At 47.6% G+C, this 20040-nt stretch overlaps 1 protein-coding gene across 1 annotated transcript in view; it reads right to left on the reverse strand.

Annotated features, from left to right (window-relative positions):
• The window catches only part of LOC141082297 (uncharacterized), a 105692-nt gene that overhangs the window by 85168 nt on the left and 484 nt on the right, over nucleotides 1–20040 (reverse strand). Inside the window, 4 exon segments of the mRNA XM_073566249.1 lie at nucleotides 12936–14367; nucleotides 19395–19485; nucleotides 19684–19781; nucleotides 19865–19988. Of these exon segments, the coding sequence (XP_073422350.1) occupies nucleotides 12936–14367; nucleotides 19395–19485; nucleotides 19684–19781; nucleotides 19865–19988 (1745 nt within the window).

The raw sequence follows: 20040 nt of genomic DNA on the forward strand, positions 1-20040 counted from the left end.
TTTCCTGGATCCCGCACTTGACACACCACCTGGGGGCGTCACAGATGCCTGTACCCACCTGGGGTATACTCGCTCCCTGTGACCTCTGATTGGCATTTGCCCCAGGTCGCTCGGTTTACACCAATAAGCCATCAGGGGTATGTCCCCACCACTATTAGGTGTCACGCCAATAACATGAACCTGGACAGGAAAGGGCCGGTATAAACAATAACCACCAATGTGATTGGCTGACATTGGCCGACTCAATCATGTGTTCCATAGATGTGACCGGGGAACAGCCCCAATTCCTTTAGGAACACCCCCACTTTACCCCAGAGTTACTCCCCTTGCCTGGATTAGTGCAGGACCTTGGTGTGTTGGAAACACTTATCCGTACCCTCTGAGGAAGCTGACGTGGCGAAACGCCCGTAAGAGGGAATAGTGGTGAATCTGCCATCTTTCTCTGTACACTCCCGACATGTCGCCTGTAGGATCTATAATCTCCATCTCTTGTTAGGATGGTTCCTCCTTTACACTATATGGGCTGTGCTGTATTCCTGGGATATCCCATATAGCACTGGCTGCACTTTATATCTCCTCTCTGTATCCCAGGGATGTAATGCACTGTCAGCTCTTTATTCTCTCACTATTTATACCCTTTGCTCTGTGTCCTCTCATTATATAAGCTATTCATCTATAAGTGCACAGGATCTATTCCCCTTATACACTGATATCCAGTGATAGATCTACAATCCGTTTACATATATCTATGTATGGATTTATCTTATCTATATATATAAAACTGAATATATATATGTATGTGTGTGTGTGTGTGTATCACCAACCAATCACGAAGCATCTTTCATTTCACCAGAGCTGTTCAAAAGAAGCTGAGCTGTGATTGGTTGCTATCAGCAAGTTTTTCCACTTGACAACACCTCAGCAGACACTGACATGGTGGGAGAAATCTAGCATCCCCGGGAACATAAGCTCCAGCCATTGTCTTCCCTCCCAGACAGGAGCACAGAGCACATGACATAAATGAATCCCCCCTCCCATGGATCATTGGTATGGAAGTTAGGGCAAATCCACTCAGCGTTTTGGTACTGACCCCAGGCCTTTCTTAAAGGGATCTCCTGTACGGAAGTTAGGGCAAATCCCTCAGCGCTCTGATTCTGACCCCAGGGTTCTATTAAAGGGATCATTAGTATGCAAGTCAGGGCAAATCCACTCAGCGCTCAGGTTCTGACACCAGGCCTCTCTTAAAGGGATCCCCAGTATGGAAGTTAGGACCGTTCCACTCAGCGCTCTGGCTCTGATCCCAGGCTGACGAGATGATGTGGGATATTAGGGGTAGTAGTCCGGTGGCTCTGACGGGATGATGTGGGATATTAGGGGTAGTAGTGCGGTGGCTCTGGCTGACAGGATGATGTGGGATATTAGAGGTAGTAGTCCGGTGGCTCTGACGGGATGATGTGGGATATTAGGGGTAGTAGTCCGGTGGCTCTAGCTGATGGGATGATGTGGGATATTAGGGGGAGTAGTCCGGTGGCTCTGGCTGATGGGATGATGTGGGATATTAGGGGGAGTAGTCCGGTGGCTCTGGCTGACGAGATGATGTGGGATATTAGGGGTAGTAGTCCGGCGGCTCTGGCTGACGAGATGATGTGGGATATTAGGGGTAGCAGTCCGGTGGCTCTGGCTGATGGGATGATGTGGGATATTAGGGGTAGTAGTCCGGTGGCTCTGGCTGACGGGATGATGTGGGATATTAGGGGTATTAGTCCGGTGGCTCTGGCTGATGGGATGATGTGGGATATTAGGGGTAGCAGTCCGGTGGCTCTGGCTGATGGGATGATGTGGGATATTAGGGGTAGCAGTCCGGTGGCTCTGGCTGATGGGATGATGTGGGATATTAGGGGTAGTAGTCCGGCGGCTCTGGCTGACGGGATGATGAGGGATATTAGGGGTAGTAGTCCGGTGGCTCTGGCTGACAGGATGATGTGGGATATTAGGGGTATTAGTCCGGTGGCTCTGGCTGACGGGATGATGTGGGATATTAGGGGGAGTAGTCCGGTGGCTCTGGCTGATGGGATGATGAGGCATATTAGGGGTAGTAGTCCGGTGGCTCTGGCTGACGGGATGATGTGGGATATTAGGGGGAGTAGTCCGGTGGCTCTGACAGGATGATGTGGGATATTAGGGGTAGTAGTCCTGTGGCTCTGGCTGACTAGATGATGTGGGATATTAGTGGTAGTAGTCCAGCGGCTCTGGCTGACGACATGATGTGGGATATTAGGGGGAGTAGTCCGGTGGCTCTGGCTGATGGGATGATGTGGGATATTAGGGGTAGTAGTCCGGTGTCTCTGGCTGATGGGATGATGTGGGATATTAGGGGGAGTAGTCCAGTGGCTCTGGCTGACGGGATGATGTGGGATATTAGGGGTAGTAGTCCGGTGGCTCTGGCTGACGGGATGATGTGGGATATTAGGGGTAGTAGTCCGGTGGCTCTGGCTGACGGGATGATGTGGGATATTAGTGGGAGTAGTCCGGTGGCTCTGGCTGACGAGATGATGTGGGATATTAGTGGTAGTCCGGTGTCTCTGGCTGACGAGATGATGTGGGATATTAGGGGTAGTAGTCCGGCGGCTCTTGCTGATGGGATGATGTGGGATATTAGTGGCAGTCCGGTGGCTCTGGCTGACGAGATGATGTGGGATATTAGGGGTAGTAGTCCGGTGGCTCTTGCTGACGGGATGATGTGGGATATTAGGGGGAGTAGTCCGGTGGCTCTGACGGGATGATGTGGGATATTAGGGGTAGTAGTCCGGTGGCTCTGGCTGACGAGATGATGTGGGATATTAGGGGTAGTAGTCCGGTGGCTCTGGCTGACGACATGATGTGGGATATTACGGGGAGTAGTCCGGTGGCTCTGACGGGATGATGTGGGATATTAGGGGGAGTAGTCCGGTGGCTGTGACGGGATGATGTGGGATATTAGTGGTAGTAGTCCGGTGGCTCTGGCTGACTGGATGATGTGGGATATTAGGGGTAGTAGTCCGGTGGCTCTGACGGGATGATGTGGGATATTAGGGGTAGTAGTCCGGTGGCTCTGGCTGACGGGATGATGTGGGATATTATGGGTAGTAGTCCGATGGCTCTGACGGGATGATGTGGGATATTAGGGGTAGTAGTCCGGTGGCTCTGGCTGACGAGATGATGTGGGATATTAGTGGTAGTCCGGTGGCTCTGGCTGACGGGATGATGTGGGATATTAGGGGTAGTAGTCCGGTGGCTCTGGCTGACGGGATGATGTGGGATATTAGGGGTAGTCCGGTGGCTCTGGCTGACGGGATGATGTGGGATATTAGTGGTAGCCCGGTGGCTCTGGCTGACGAGATGATGTGGGATATTAGGGGTAGTAGTCCGGTGGCTCTGGCTGACGGGATGATGTGGGATATTAGGGGTAGTAGTCTGGTGGCTCTGGCTGACGGGATGATGTGGGATATTAGGGGTAGTCGATGGCTCTGGCTGACGGGATGATGTGGGATATTAGGGGTAGTAGTCCGGTGGCTCTGGCTGACGGGATGATGTGGGATATTAGGGGTAGTCCGGTGGCTCTGGCTGACGGGATGATGTGGGATATTAGGGGTAGTCCGGTGGCTCTTGCTGACGAGATGATGTGGGATATTAGTGGTAGTCCGGTGGCTCTGGCTGACGGGATGATGTGGGATATTAGGGGTAGTAGTCCGGTGGCTCTGGCTGACGGGATGATGTGGGATATTAGGGGTAGTAGTCCGATGGCTCTGACGGGATGATGTGGGATATTAGGGGTAGTCCGGTGGCTCTGGCTGACGGGATGATGTGGGATATTAGGGGTAGTCCGGTGGCTCTGGCTGACGGGATGATGTGGGATATTAGTGGTAGTCCGGTGGCTCTGGCTGACGAGTTGATGTGGGATATTAGGGGTAGTAGTCCGGTGGCTCTGGCTGACGGGATGATGTGGGATATTAGGGGTAGTAGTCCGATGGCTCTGGCTGACGGGATGATGTGGGATATTAGGGGTAGTGGTCCGATGGCTCTGGCTGACGGGATGATGTGGGATATTAGTGGTAGTAGTCCGGTGGCTCTGGCTGACTGGATGATGTGGGATATTAGGGGTAGTAGTCCGGTGGCTCTGGCTGACGGGATGATGTGGGATATTAGGGGTAGTAGTCCGGTGGCTCTGGCTGACGGGATGATGTGGGATATTATGGGTAGTAGTCCGATGGCTCTGACGGGATGATGTGGGATATTAGGGGTAGTAGTCCGGTGGCTCTGGCTGACGAGATGATGTGGGATATTAGTGGTAGTCCAGTGGCTCTGGCTGACGGGATGATGTGGGATATTAGGGGTAGTAGTCCGGTGGCTCTGGCTGACGGGATGATGTGGGATATTAGGGGTAGTCCGGTGGCTCTGGCTGACGGGATGATGTGGGATATTAGTGGTAGCCCGGTGGCTCTGGCTGACGAGATGATGTGGGATATTAGGGGTAGTAGTCCGGTGGCTCTGGCTGACGGGATGATGTGGGATATTAGGGGTAGTAGTCTGGCGGCTCTGGCTGACGGGATGATGTGGGATATTATGGGTAGTCGATGGCTCTGGCTGACGGGATGATGTGGGATATTAGGGGTAGTAGTCCGGTGGCTCTGGCTGACGGGATGATGTGGGATATTAGGGGTAGTCCGGTGGCTCTGGCTGACGGGATGATGTGGGATATTAGGGGTAGTCCGGTGGCTCTTGCTGACGAGATGATGTGGGATATTAGTGGTAGTCCGGTGGCTCTGGCTGACGGGATGATGTGGGATATTAGGGGTAGTAGTCCGGTGGCTCTGGCTGACGGGATGATGTGGGATATTAGGGGTAGTAGTCCGATGGCTCTGACGGGATGATGTGGGATATTAGGGGTAGTCCGGTGGCTCTGGCTGACGGGATGATGTGGGATATTAGGGGTAGTCCGGTGGCTCTGGCTGACGGGATGATGTGGGATATTAGTGGTAGTCCGGTGGCTCTGGCTGACGAGATGATGTGGGATATTAGGGGTAGTAGTCCGGTGGCTCTGGCTGACGGGATGATGTGGGATATTAGGGGTAGTAGTCCGATGGCTCTGGCTGACGGGATGATGTGGGATATTAGGGGTAGTAGTCCGATGGCTCTGGCTGACGGGATGATGTGGGATATTAGTGGTAGTAGTCCGGTGGCTCTGGCTGACGGGATGTGGGATATTAGGGGTTGTAATCCGGTGGCTCTGGCTGACGGGATGATGTGGGATATTAGGGGTAGTAGTCCGATGGCTCTGGCTGACGGGATGATGTGGGATATTAGGGGTAGTAGTCCGGTGGCTCTGGCTGACGGGATGATGTGGGATATTAGGGGTAGTCCGGTGGCTCTGGCTGACGGGATGATGTGGGATATTAGGGGTAGTAGTCCGATGGCTCTGGCTGACGGGATGATGTGGGATATTAGGGGTAGTAGTCCGGTGGCTCTGGCTGACGGGATGATGTGGGATATTAGTGGTAGTCCGGTGGCTCTGGCTGACGGGATGATGTGGGATATTAGTAGTAGTCCGGTGGCTCTGGCTGACGGGATGATGTGGGATATTAGGGGTAGTAGTCCGATGGCTCTGGCTGACGGGATGATGTGGGATATTAGGGGTAGTCCAGTGGCTCTGGCTGATGGGATAATGTGGGATATTAGGGGTAGTAGTCCGGTGGCTCTGGCTGACGAGATGATGTGGGATATTAGTGGTAGTCCGGTGGCTCTGGCTGACGGGATGATGTGGGATATTAGGGGTAGTAGTCCGGTGGCTCTGGCTGACGGGATGATGTGGGATATTAGGGGTAGTAGTCCGATGGCTCTGACGGGATGATGTGGGATATTAGGGGTAGTCCGGTGGCTCTGGCTGACGGGATGATGTGGGATATTAGGGGTAGTCCGGTGGCTCTGGCTGACGGGATGATGTGGGATATTAGTGGTAGTCCGGTGGCTCTGGCTGACGAGATGATGTGGGATATTAGGGGTAGTAGTCTGGTGACTCTGGCTGACGAGATGATGTGGGATATTAGGGGTAGTAGTCCGGTGGCTCTGGCTGACGGGATGATGTGGGATATTAGGGGTAGTAGTCCGATGGCTCTGGCTGACGGGATGATGTGGGATATTAGAGGTAGTAGTCCGGTGGCTCTGGCTGACGGGATGATGTGGGATATTAGGGGTAGTCCGGTGGCTCTGGCTGACGGGATAATGTGGGATATTAGGGGTAGTCCGGTGGCTCCGGCTGACGAGATGATGTGGGATATTAGGGTAGTCCGTTGGCTCTGGCTGACGAGATGATGTGGGATATTAGGGGTAGTAGTCCGGTAGCTCTGGCTGACGGGATGATGTGGGATATTAGGGGTAGTCCGGTGGCTCTGGCTGATGGGATGATGTGGGATATTAGTGGTAGTAGTCCGGTGGCTCTGGCTGATGGGATGATGTGGGATATTAGGGGTAGTAGTCCGGTGGCTCTGGCTGATGGGATGATGTAGGATATTAGGGGTAGTAGTCCGGTGGCTCTGGCTGACGGGATGATGTGGGATATTAGGGGTAGTAGTCCGGTGGCTCTGGCTGATGGGATGATGTGGGATATTAGGGGTAGTAGTCCGGTGGCTCTGGCTGATGGGATGATGTGGGATATTATAGTGAATGTGGCTATGCGGAGTGGGTAGAGCTATACACTCAGCATTATCTAATATATAAAGCTGAATGTGTGTATGTATGTATTTCCGGGATTGGCATCCGCACCGTCGCAGCTACAGCCACAAAATTTGGCACAGTCACACATCTGGACCCCGAGAGCGTCATAGGCTATGTTGTGAGGCGAAATTGTAACCCCACGCAACCCAATTCACCAAACAATTTTGCCCCTATCTACATAATGGGGAAAAAGTGAAAAGAAAAGTGTTGGAGGCAAATTGACAGCTGCCGGATGTGAACAAGGGGGACTGAAATAATGAGAGCGATGGCGCCAAACCGTACAGTTGCTAAGGTGGGGCCCTGACATGGGATACTCGCCACACACGGGGATATGAACACACACACAAAATGCGCCACACACTACCACGTGCTTCACCACATATACCACCCTCAGCACACATTTCACCACACATTCACCAACCTCGCCACATAAAAGTCCAAACACAAAACCCGCCACTCATAACTCACCACGTTGTCCCAGAGCTGTTTAAGAGATGAAAAATGAGACAGTTGTGGTAACTGAGGCCTATTATTCTTATCATTTCTGTGGTGTTATCGTCCTTCTGTAAAGCTGGAAATAACACAATTTATTACCGTGCCAACACAGACCACCCTCTGACACAGACTGCAGGGGAGGCCCAGCATCACACAGGATAGGATTAGATACACGGCTCAGCAGTCAGTATCACACAGGAGAGGATTAGATACACAGCTCAGCAGACAGTATCACACAGAATAGGATTAGACACACGGCTCATCAGTCAGTATCACACAGGAGAGAATTAGATACACGGCTCAGCAGTAAGTATCACACAGGATAGGATTAGATACACAGCTCAGCAGTCAGTATCACACAGGAGAGGATTAGATACACGGCTCAGCAGTCAGTATCACACAGGATAGGATTAGATACACAGCTCAGCAGTCAGTATCACACAGGATAGGATTAGATACACGGCTCAGCAGTCAGTATCACACAGGATAGGATTAGATACACAGCTCAGCAGTCACTATCACACAGGATAGGATTAGATACACGGCTCAGCAGTCAGTATCACACAGGATAGGATTAGATACACGGCTCAGCAGTCAGTATCACACAGGATAGGATTAGATACACAGCTCAGCAGTCAGTATCACACAGGATAGGATTAGACACACGGCTCAGCAGTCAGTATCACACAGGAGAGGATTAGATACACAGCTCAGCAGTCAGTATCACACAGGATAGGATTAGATACACAGCTCAGCAGTCAGTATCACACAGGATAGGATTAGATACACAGCTCAGCAGTCAGTATCACACAGGAGAGGATTAGATACACAGCTCAGCAGTCAGTATCACACAGGAGAAGATTAGATACACAGCTCAGCAGTCAGTATCACACAGGATAGGGTTAGATACATGGCTCAGCAGACAGTATCACACAGGATGGGATTAGATACACAGCTCAGCAGACAGTATCACACAGGATAGGATTAGACACATGGCTCAGCAGACAGTATCACACAGGAGAGGATTAGATACACTGCTCAGCAGTCAGTATTACACAGGATGGGATTAGATACACATCTGAGCAGTCAGTATCACACAGGATAGGATTAGATACACAGCTCAGCAGTCAGTATCACACAGGATAGGATTAGACACACGGCTCAGCAGACAGTATCATACAGGATAGGATTAGATACACAGCTCAGCAGTCAGTATCACACAGGATAGGATTAGATACAGAGCTCAGCAGTCAGTATCACACAGGAGAGGATTAGATATATGGCTGAGCAGTCAGTAGCACACATGATAGGATTAGATACATGGCTCAGCAGTCAGTATCACATAGGATACGATTAGATACACAGCTCAGCAGTCAGTATCACACAGGATAGGATTAGATACACAGCTCAGCAGTCAGTATCACACAGGATAGGAATACACGGCTCAGCAGTCAGTATCACACAGGATAGGATTAGATACGCAGCTCAGCAGTCAGTATCACACAGGATAGGATTAGATACACAGCTCAGCAGTCAGTATCACACAGGATAGGATTAGATACACAGCTCAGCAGTCAGTATCACACAGGATAGGATTAGATACATGGCTCAGCAGACAGTATCACACAGGATGGGATTAGATACACAGCTCAGCAGTCAGTATCACACAGGATGGGATAAGATACTGGAGCTCAGCAGTATCACACAGGGTAGGATTAGATACACGGCTCAGCAGTCAGTATCACACAGGATAGGATTAGATACACAGCTCAGCAGTCAATATCACACAGGAGAGGATTAGATACACAGCTCAGCAGTCAGTATCACACAGGATAGGATTAGATACACAGCTCTGCAGTCAGTATCACACAGGATTGGATTAGATACACGGCTCAGCAGACAGTATCACACAGGATAGGATTAGATACATGGCTCAGTAGACAGTATCACACAGGATAGGATTAGATACATGGCTCAGCAGTCAGTATCACACAGGATAGGATTAGATACACGGCTCAGCAGTCAGTATCACAAAGGATAGGATTAGATACACGGCTCAGCAGTCAGTATCACAAAAGATAGGATTAGATACACGGCTCAGCAGTCAGTATCACACAGGAGAGGATTAGATACACAGCTCAGCAGTCAGTATCACACAGGATAGGATTAGATACACGGCTCAGCAGTCAGTATCACACAGGATAGGATTAGATACACGGCTCAGCAGACAGTATCACACAGGATAGGATTAGACACAGGGCTCAGCAGACAGTATCACACAGGATAGGGTTAGATACATGGCTCAGCACACAGTATCACACAGGAGAGGAGTAGATGCACAGCTCAGCAGTCAGTATCACACAGGATAGGATTAGATGCATGGCTCAGCAGTCAGTATCACAGAGGATGGGATTAGATATACAGCTCAGCAGTCAGTATCACACAGGAGAGGATTAGATACATGGCTCAACACACAGTATCACACAGGATAGGATTAGATACACGGTTCAGCAGTCAGTATCACACAGGATAGGATTAGATACACGGTTCAGCAGTCAGTATCACACAGGATAGGATTAGATACACAGCTCTGCAGTCAGTATCACACAGGAGAGGATTAGACACAGCTCAGCAGTAAGTATCACACAGGATAGGATTAGATACACAGCTCAGCAGTCAGTATCACACAGGATAGGATTAGATACACGGCTCAGCAGTCAGTATCACACAGGATAGGATTAGATGCACGGTTTTTATGTGTAATATAATCATTATAATTTGCTATAACTAACCACAGTTGGTTACTATGCCCGGGCAGCGCCGGGCTCTTCAGCTAGTACTCAATAAATATGGTGCACTTAATCTCATTTGCACCTTTAGGCTGTGCCCACGTTGAGTATTTGAAGCGTTGTTGCCGGAGCAGACGTTTCACAAACACTTAAAATAAGCATCCCATTCATTTTAATGCATTTTGACCTTTTTGTGCCAATTGATGCATTTTTTTCCGCATAGGAAACGCTTAGCGGCTAAAAACGCAGCATGCACATTATTTTCCACATAAGTCCGCGTTTTTAGCCATTTCCTGAGTCCAGAAGACGTGCGGAAAAAACTGCATCAAAAACGTGCGTTTTCTGGGAAGGAGTCCAGTTTTGTGTCAGGTTTTAAATGCTGTGGGCACACAGCCTGATACTGACACTGTCTTAGGATACATGTTACTGTATGATGGCACTTTTGCACATGGCCACTAGATGGCGCTACATTTGACATTTGCATGAATTTTTATATCTACACATGGTTTACACAAATTATATTTTCTTGTGGTAACTCTATACTATTTAACATTAGAAGCTGTGTATTTCTGTAATTATTTGTATGTATACATGATTGATTACCACTTCTGTCTCTGTAAAAACAATCCCCTTTCTGACATTGGGTGTAAATGTACTTCCTCCCTTTGATGTGGGCTCCGGAGCTGAGCCCACATATTTTACGGCACGTCAGCTGTTTTAAACATCTGCCATTTGCCCCGAACAGCCTCTGACAGCGGCACTTCCAGCAAGATTTCCGGAAATCCCACCCATCGGTGACCTCGTCACCAATGGGTTGGCATGATAACCAGAGGTCTCCAGCAGACCTCTATGCTTGTCACTGCCGGAATGCTATGAGCGCCGCCCGCTAGCCAAAACCACATGGATCAGGGATCGTCACGATGAACTCCTGCTCTCCTTTTAACATGTTCAAAACGCTACTCAGACAACGCAGGGTGAGGGTAAAACAGTGTGGGCAATGCTTTATTGTACCACAGAACAGGCAGATAACACATAGAACAGTCCCAGCACAGGACCCAAGATGGGGCACATTACAGAGTCTCACCCTCCACTGACCCGCTGGGATAATGGCAGCTGTGACTTCAGATCTTCCAGGGTCGTTACCCCACCTGTGGCACACACAGAGAGGAGGTAATGACAAGTGTAGGAAGATGACAGTCCATTGAGACTATGCAAGGTACAAGGCCGGTTGATCCAAAGACCACAATCTGGCTTCTCCGAACGTATCCATGGTTCAGTGATGGTCAATGGAGCAGAACTGTTTTCTTCCAACCGAGGCTGAAAACCCCTAGGTTGTTTATTATAGAATGATAGATCCATGTCCCTTGTGATAATATGGCTGCTGTCCTGTCTCTTGTCCTTTGGATGTATGGATGTCTTGGCAGAATCTCTCTGGCTGTTTCTCTCTCTCAGTCTCTTTATACAGAGGCATGTAACCTATTTTTAGACTTAAAAAGTGTCCCTCATTCAGTATTTACATAAAGGGTAAGAATGGAGATGAGATCAAGTAGCATTACTTGATTATTTAAGGTATTTGCATAGTTTTTCCCTCTCTGCTTTATAAGTCAACAAACTGGCTCCATAACACAATGTATAATTAGCATATCAGCAAACATCACTAGTGATCAAGGATAAGGGAACGATAAAAGTCAATATTATCGGCTTACACAAGGAAAAGTCTGTTTTCTTGTCCAACTAGAAATCAACACTTAAATTTAAAGCCAACATACAGATAACATTCTATTATTCTTCATTTGCTAAAAATAGTCATCTGGTTAATTAAGATACAATGCTGTATGTCTTCACAATGCCAAAAGTAAAAAAGTTTTTAAAAATATTAAAAAAATATAAAAGTTCAAATCACCCCCCTTTCACCCCTTTCAAAATAAAACAATTAAAAAAATCAAACATACACATATTTGTTATAGCCGCGTTCAGAATCGCCCGGTCTATCAATATAAAAAAGAATTAACCCGATCGCTAAATGGCGTAACAAGAAAAAATGTCAAAACTCCAGAATTACTTTTCTTGGTCACCACAACATTAAAATTCAGTAAAGGAAAGACCAAAAGATCGTATCTGCACCAAAATGGCATCCATTAAAAAAGTCAGCTTGACACGAAAAATAAGCCTTCACCCAACCCGAGATCATGAGAAATGGAGAAGCGATGGATATCGGAAAATGGCGCAATTCTTTCATACTTTACCTAATAAAGAGGAGTTATTTTTACTGATACAGTGGGTATGGAAAGTATTCAGACCCCTTTAAATTTTTCACTCTTTGTTTCATTGCAGCCATTTGGTAAATTCAAATTCATACTATCTATTCCTGACACTGGAGTGGCTTATAAACTTCCAAAGTATATAGTTTGAGGTGTGGGATCTGCCAATATGGGGCTAGTTTTCTGACTGTTTCGGATAATATGATACATGATTATAGTTTTTTTTTCCGTTTAGTCTCGCTTGAATATAGGGCAATATTAAATAGTCTCCTGATGAGTCGCCTTTGGTGAGGACGATGAAACCCGTACAAATGAAAGGCTTGGAGAGTGAGTGTGTATATGTCACCTCACCCTATATACTGAGATGTGGGATATATGTTTTTTCTATTAGTCACCTTCTGACTAATCTTCAGGGGGTGAATTATGGGTATAGTTTTACATTTGGAATTAATAAGGTTTAGTTTTATCCTTTTGTCAGCAAACATGAGGAATGGCAAGAGACAACCCATTTAAGAAGATTCAATTTTGGTTAAAACTATTCCAACATTATGAATATAAAAAAGGCTTCTCCCCTATGTGACGTCTCTGATGTTTATTAACAGTTGATTTCCAAGTAAAACATTTCCCACATTAAGAAAATGAAAACGGCTTCTCCCCTGTGTGACTGCTCTGATGGTGATCAAGAAGCGCTTTCTGGTTAAAACATTTCCCACATTCTAAACATGAAAAAGGCTTCTCTCCTGTGTGAGTTCTCTGGTGCTGAACATAACTTGATTTCCTGCTAAAACATTTCCCACATTCTGAGCATGAAAAAGGCTTCTCTCCTGTGTGAGTTCTATGGTGTTTATCCAGACTCCCTTTCTGGTTAAAACATTTCCCACATTCTAAACATGAAAAAGGCTTCTCCCCTGTGTGGATTCTCTGGTGTGTAACACAATCTGATTTATTGTTAAAACATTTCCCACATTCTACACATGAAAAAGGCTTCTCTCCTGTGTGGATTTTCTGGTGCTTAACACAAGCTGATTTACTGATAAAACATTTCCCACATTCTGAACATGAAACAGGCTTCTCCCCTGTGTGAGTTCTATGGTGCTTAACACAAACTGATTTATTGATAAAACATTTCCCACATTCTGAACATGAAAAAGGCTTCTCTCCTGTGTGAGTTCTCTGGTGCGTAACACAATCTGATTTAGTGTTAAAACATTTCCCACATTCTGAACAGGAAAAAGGCTTCTCTCCTGTGTGAGTTCTTTGGTGGGTTACAAAATATGATTTCTGTGCAAAACATTTCCCACATTCTGAACAGGAAAAAGGCTTCTCCCCTGTGTGAGTTCTCTGGTGGGTAACACAAACTGATTTATTGATAAAACATTTCCCACATTCTGAACAGGAAAAAGGCTTCTCCCCTGTGTGAGTTCTATGGTGTTCATCAAGATTCCCTTTATGATTATAACATTTCCCACATTCTGAACATGAAAAAGGCTTCTCCCCTGTGTGAGTTCGTTGGTGGGTAACAAAATATGATTTATGTGCAAAACATTTCCCACATTCTGAACAGGAAAAAGGCTTCTCTCCTGTGTGGATTCTCTGGTGCTTAACACAAACTGATTTATTGATAAAACATTTCCCACATTCTGAACATGAAACAGGCTTCTCCCCTGTGTGAGTTCTATGGTGTTTATCAAGATTCCCTTTAAGATTAAAACATTTCCCACATTCTGAACATGAAAAAGGCTTCTCTCCTGTGTGAATTCTCTGGTGGATAACAAAATGTGATTTACACGTAAAACATTTCCCACATTCTGAACATGAAAATGACTTCTTTGCTTTAGGAGCAGTTTGTTTTTTAATGCCTCTTTTGTGACTTTGGTTTCCCTTATTAGTCAGTAATGACTCAGAAGATGGGACCTGTTTCATAGGATCAGATGACAGATCTTTGCTGTGAATGGATGATGGTATATCTGGAGTAATAGCAATCACTTCAGTTGTATCTTGTAGGATCTCAAGATCATCAGATTTAAAAATTGAAGATGTCAGCTGTCCCTCTGATCTCCTGGTACAGTCATCTAACATAAAAAGCAATTTTTTTAAATAAAATATCCTTGAGTTTTATATTTTTCAACACTTCTACTTAAAAAATGGCAAGCAATGTAAAAAACTTTATTTACCAAGACAATGACAGTTCTCAGTCTAATTGAAAACCTTGTTGGATGAACCAGTAGTGTGCGGTGTTCAACTGTTTGTTCATTCTGCCTCCCAAATCTTCTATAATAATAAATGCGCTAAGCAGCTTCCGGGTTGTAACAACTTCCGTCCAGTTGTAACTGGTGACGTCACAGCACACCTCTTGCCATGTTAACCCTCAACACACCACTCCATCTCAACACACACCTCCTCAACACACACTCCTCTCACCTTTCACCATCTCCACTCACGTCCCCCCCTCTTTCACTCCACATATGACCCTTTCTCTCACTCCGTCTCTCATACTCACGCCGTCATCGCCGCTGCTCCATGATCCCCGACATCTTCCGCCGGCACCATCCTGGATCCAGACGTTGTCCACGCTGGCGACATGTTCTTGCGGCGACGCCATCTTGAGTATCGCGATATCCCGCGATGAGTGAGAGAAAGGGTTGTATGTGGAGTGAAAGAGGGGGGACGTGAGTGGAGATGGTGAAAGGTGAGAGGAGTGTGTGTTGAGGAGGTGTGTGTGTTGAGGGTTAACATGGCAAGAGGTGTGTCACTATCCTCCCGATGCGATAGCATCGGGCCTTAATCTAGTATATATATAATTGCCTTAAATTGTCTGTCGTCAACTTCCATCTGGATGTCCCCGAATCCCACAATCCACTGCGCAGCACCGGACGTACGCCGACCGCTATTTTGGTACACCCAAGTGATGCCGCTCAGATCCAGGACGCAGCTGCGATCCCGAACACCCCTGGGATCCCAGCTGCCGCTTGGATCCAGGATGCCACTGCGATCCCGACCGCCTCTGGGATCCCGACCGCTACTGGGATCCCGGCCACCGCTCGGATCCAGGTCGCCGCTGCGATCATGAGGCTGTGAAAGGGGTGTAACAAGGGGGTATAATGAGAGGGTGTAATGAGGGGGGAGTAATGAGAGAGATGCCGCCGCTAGACCCCTGCCTGGACCCACTGCCTGACTACATGCACCGGATCCCACCGCTGCTTGCCCGCCCACCTCCATGCAGTCACAGTCACCAGGAAAGACTGCGACTTGAGGCCTGTGCTGGAGATTGGGTGCAGCCACCCTCTGGAAGCGCCGCACACCATCTCCAGCACAGATCGCAAAACACAGTCTTTCCTGCCAGTTGTGACTGCATGGAAGTGGGTGGGCCGCCACCCCCAGCACCACAAAGCTGCCCCCATCGTGATGTTACTGCCCTCCCGATGCGATAGCATTGGGCACACATCTAGTATCAAATATAAAGAAACCAATCAATGTTATGTAGGCGAAAATAATACCAATTCTCATCTCACCAAAACAAGTCACCACTCAGGTCCATCATCTGTCAATGGAAAAGCAGAGGTTCCCGCACTATTAGTGGCTCAAAGGCTGCTGAAAAGCAACAAGGTTTCTATAAACCAATCCAGCAAAATCCGCTCTCACTTCGGAGTCTTGCAGTGTGCGCAAACAACATTTAGGCTGTGTGCACACGTTGCAGATTTTGCCGCAGATTTTTCCGCACAAAATCCGCAGCGTCTTTGATGCCTTTTTGCTGCGGTTTTTCAGGCGGATTTGTCTGCGTTTTTGTAAGCTAAATAAAGATATCTTATTTAACAAAAAAAAAAAAAGATTTGTGATGTCATTTCTGTCCAACCTCCTCATTTACATTTGTCCAACTCACACTCCATTACACACAGATACATAGATAATAGATAGAAGGATAGATAAATAGAGAAATAGATAGAAAGAAAGATAGATAGAAGGATAGATATGGGATAGATAGATATGGGATAGATAGATAGATAGATAGATAGATAGATAGATAGATAGATAGATATGGGATAGATAGATAGATAGATAGATATGGGATAGATAGATAGATATGGGATAGATAGATATATAGATATGGGATAGATAGATAGATAGATATGGGATAGATAGATAGATAGATAGAAGATAGCTAGATAATAGATAGAAGGATAGATAGATAGAGAGATAGATAGATAGATAGATAGATAGATAGATAGATAGATAGATAGATAGATAGATAGATAGATAGATAGAAGGATAGATAGATAATAGATAGATGGTGACTTTTGTCCTCAACAGGATAAAATTTAGACTTAGCAGGTACGTTCAGGTGAAACCATTCATCTGTTTCTTCAGTATTTTCTGTGTTGGTTGGAGGGTTGGATTTATTTTCCTTAATAAAGAAATGTCTTTTAAGGTTTAATTTCCTTATGAAAATTTGTAAATCTAAAAATAAATTAAAATCCTTAGGTTTGTTGGAGAGACAGAAGGACAATCCTCTAGATAGGAGGGATTCCGCACTTTCAGAGAGTTTGTAGTCAGAAAGATTACAACTATTAGAAGTTAATTCATTAGCGATGGAGGGGTTAAGGTGGTATTTTTCCTCTTTTTCTCCCTCCCCTAGTTCCTCTGTAGTGCTTTTTATTTTTACGGTTTTGGGTACAAAAAATTGGTTCAGTTGGGAGTTTTTTATTGCCCGGGGTAAAAGAGGAACCGTCCCAGATTTAGAGGCATCTGAATGATCCACTACAATAGTGTCATTGGTGGGGCTGGTGGAGTGGAGGTATCAGGGTCGTCAGGACCTAATGAGATAGTGGTTAGTGAAGGTACCAACATGCTTGGAGTGGTATCATGAATGGAGAACTCAAGAAGTGAAAGAGGGAGAGAACTGGACAGATCCGAATTAGAGTTGGCTCCTTTGGTCCAGATTTATTATTACCTCTCAGTGTCTTCGGGGCAGCAGTGGTTTTATCTTTAAATTAGATTAATTTGTAATTTAATCTTTTCTTGATGTTTCTTGGCTTCGGATAGTGTTTGAGAATGATTTGGTACAATATTTGTGGTATGTCCTGATGAAGGGGTCACCTGAACCCCCCAAACACGTAGAAGAAACCACGTTAACACCTCTACAATTTCTGGAATTCTTCTTGCAGCAGCGCGGGGATGATCCTTCCTTCCAATCTAAGTGTATAAGCACTGACAGTGTAGCAGGCATAGCCCGATGGGACTTGTAGTACACACAGCCCCGCAGACCGCCCAATGACCCCCGCACAGCCCCGACATATGCCTAATGACCCCCGCACAGCCCGGCAGACCGCCCAATGACCCCCGCACAGCCACGGCGTATGCCTAATGACCCACGCACAGCCCAGCAGACCGCCCGATAACCCCCGCACAGCCCCGGCATATGCCTAATGACCCCCGCACAGCCCGGCATATGCCTAATGACCCCCGCACAGCCCCGGCATATGCCTAATGACCCCCGCACAGCCCGGCAGACCGCCCAAAGACCCCCGCACAGCCCCGGCATATGCCTAATGACCCCTGCACAGCCCGGCAGACTGCCCAATGACCCCCGCACAGCCCCGACATATGCCTAATGACCCCCGCACAGCCCGGCAGACTGCCCAATGACCCCCGCACAGCCACGGCGTATGCCTAATGACCCACGCACAGCCAAGCAGACCGCCCGATGACCCCCGCACAGCCCCGACATATGCCTAATGACCCCCGCACAGCCCCGGCATGTGCCTATTGACCCCCGCACAGCCACGGCGTATGCCTAATGACCCACGCACAGCCCAGCAGACCGCCCAATGACCCCCGCACAGCCCCGACATATGCCTAAAACCCCCGCACAGCCCGGCAGACCGCCCAATGACCCCCGCACAGCCACAGCGTATGCCTATTGACCCCCGCACAGCCCCGGCATGTGCCTAATGACCCCCGCACAGCCCCGCAGACCGCCCAATGACCCCCGCACAGCCCCGACATATGCCTAATGACCCCCGCACAGCCCGGCAGACCGACCGATGACCCCCGCACAGCCCCGGCATATGCCTAATGACCCACGCACAGCCCAACAGACCGCCCGATGACCCCCGCACAGCCCCGACATATGCCTAATGACCCCCGCACAGCCCCAACATATGCCTAATGACCTCCGCACAGCCCGGCAGACCGCCTGATGACCCCCGCACACACAGGCCCATACACGCACACAGTCACCGCCCACACACATACACAAGCACACAGTCTCCGCCGACACGCCGCCCCCACTCTTCCCCCCCTCCCGATCTGCAGCGTTGCATCCACAGCAAAAACGCAGATCTTTTTTAGATCTGCGGTTTTGCTCCGGATATGCTCGACTTAATGCAAGTCAATGGGTGCAGAAACGCTGCAGATCCGCACAAAGAATTGACATGAACCCGCAGCGTTTCCACGCAGATTTTTCTGCAGCATGTGCACAGCGTTTTTCAATTTACATTCACTTTCATGGTACTGTACAACGCAGCTAACCTTATATAAGTCAGTTCAGATATGGTGTACCAAGATGGCGTCTGTGTCTTCAGACAACACCCTGGAAGGAATCCTTGGAATGCAGAAGCTGAGATACTGGATACCATATATGGAAGTGAAGCTGAAATGGACCTATCATAGACTGACACTGGCTACTCAGAAGATGGTGTGACACCCATCTCCTGTCTCTTTGTCTTGAGAATAAAATTCAGTTGTGTGCAAGCCTTTACTGAGAAAGGAGTAGACATCTAACTCTGTGTTCGGTGTGACTCTTTAAGCGCGCACTCGGCCTATATTGGGTCAGGTACAAGCAATCATATAGATCTCTCTTTAAGGGATCACCCTCACACTAATCCCAGGGGGTAGGAGGATCCTCCAGGTTGTAAGTTCTATAGAAAAGGCTTTCACTGCCCAAAGTCATTTGAACATTTTTGGTTGGAGGAGAATGTTGTGGTCTAGAGGCAAAATGGTGATCATGGTAATACAGCCGGACTACACCACCGATAAAGCAGCCACAGCCGGTGACTGAGAGGAATCTGTGACTTCTCTGCATTCAGTGGTTACTACTCACCTGGGTAGTCATATGTGGGAATCTCCTCTTTACACCACTCATCACCCCTCACATATGTCTCTGTAGTATTAATATGGGTCAGATCTTCACCCTGAAACAAATATTGTAAAAGTCACAGACAGATGGAGAAGTCCCATCTATGATCAGCTCTAATCCTGCCATCTCCACCGTTCTCATTACACAAGTATAAAACATATACTACAGGGGGAAAAAACAAGACTGAGCACAAGACCTTCACAGCCGTCTACACATCATAGGGGAGATCTCCTGACACCTTCTCTCCATCTACCTGATGATCCTGAGGAGCACTGGGATCTTCTTGGTTACAGTCCTGTGGAAGAAGAGGACGGGGACATCTCTCTGGTGTTGTCCTCTTACTGGATAGATCTGGAGGAAACACATACAGGGACTGAATTCATTCTCTACATACAGATAATTATAGGCCGTGTGTATTTAGTCCTGTCTATTACCTGGAGATGTGAGGGGCTGGGGAACCTCCATTATGACGTTCTTGTACAGATCTCTGTGTTCTTCTAAATACTCCCACTCCTCCATGGAGAAATAGACAGCGACATCCTGACACCTTATAGGAACCTGACACATACAATAATACCGTCATCCCCCCGATCCCTTCATAGTGTTACTG

Source organism: Dendrobates tinctorius, unplaced genomic scaffold, assembly GCF_039654945.1.
Source record: "Dendrobates tinctorius isolate UK_male_01 unplaced genomic scaffold, ASM3965494v1 ptg000017l, whole genome shotgun sequence".
Classification (NCBI taxonomy): domain Eukaryota; kingdom Metazoa; phylum Chordata; class Amphibia; order Anura; family Dendrobatidae; genus Dendrobates; species Dendrobates tinctorius.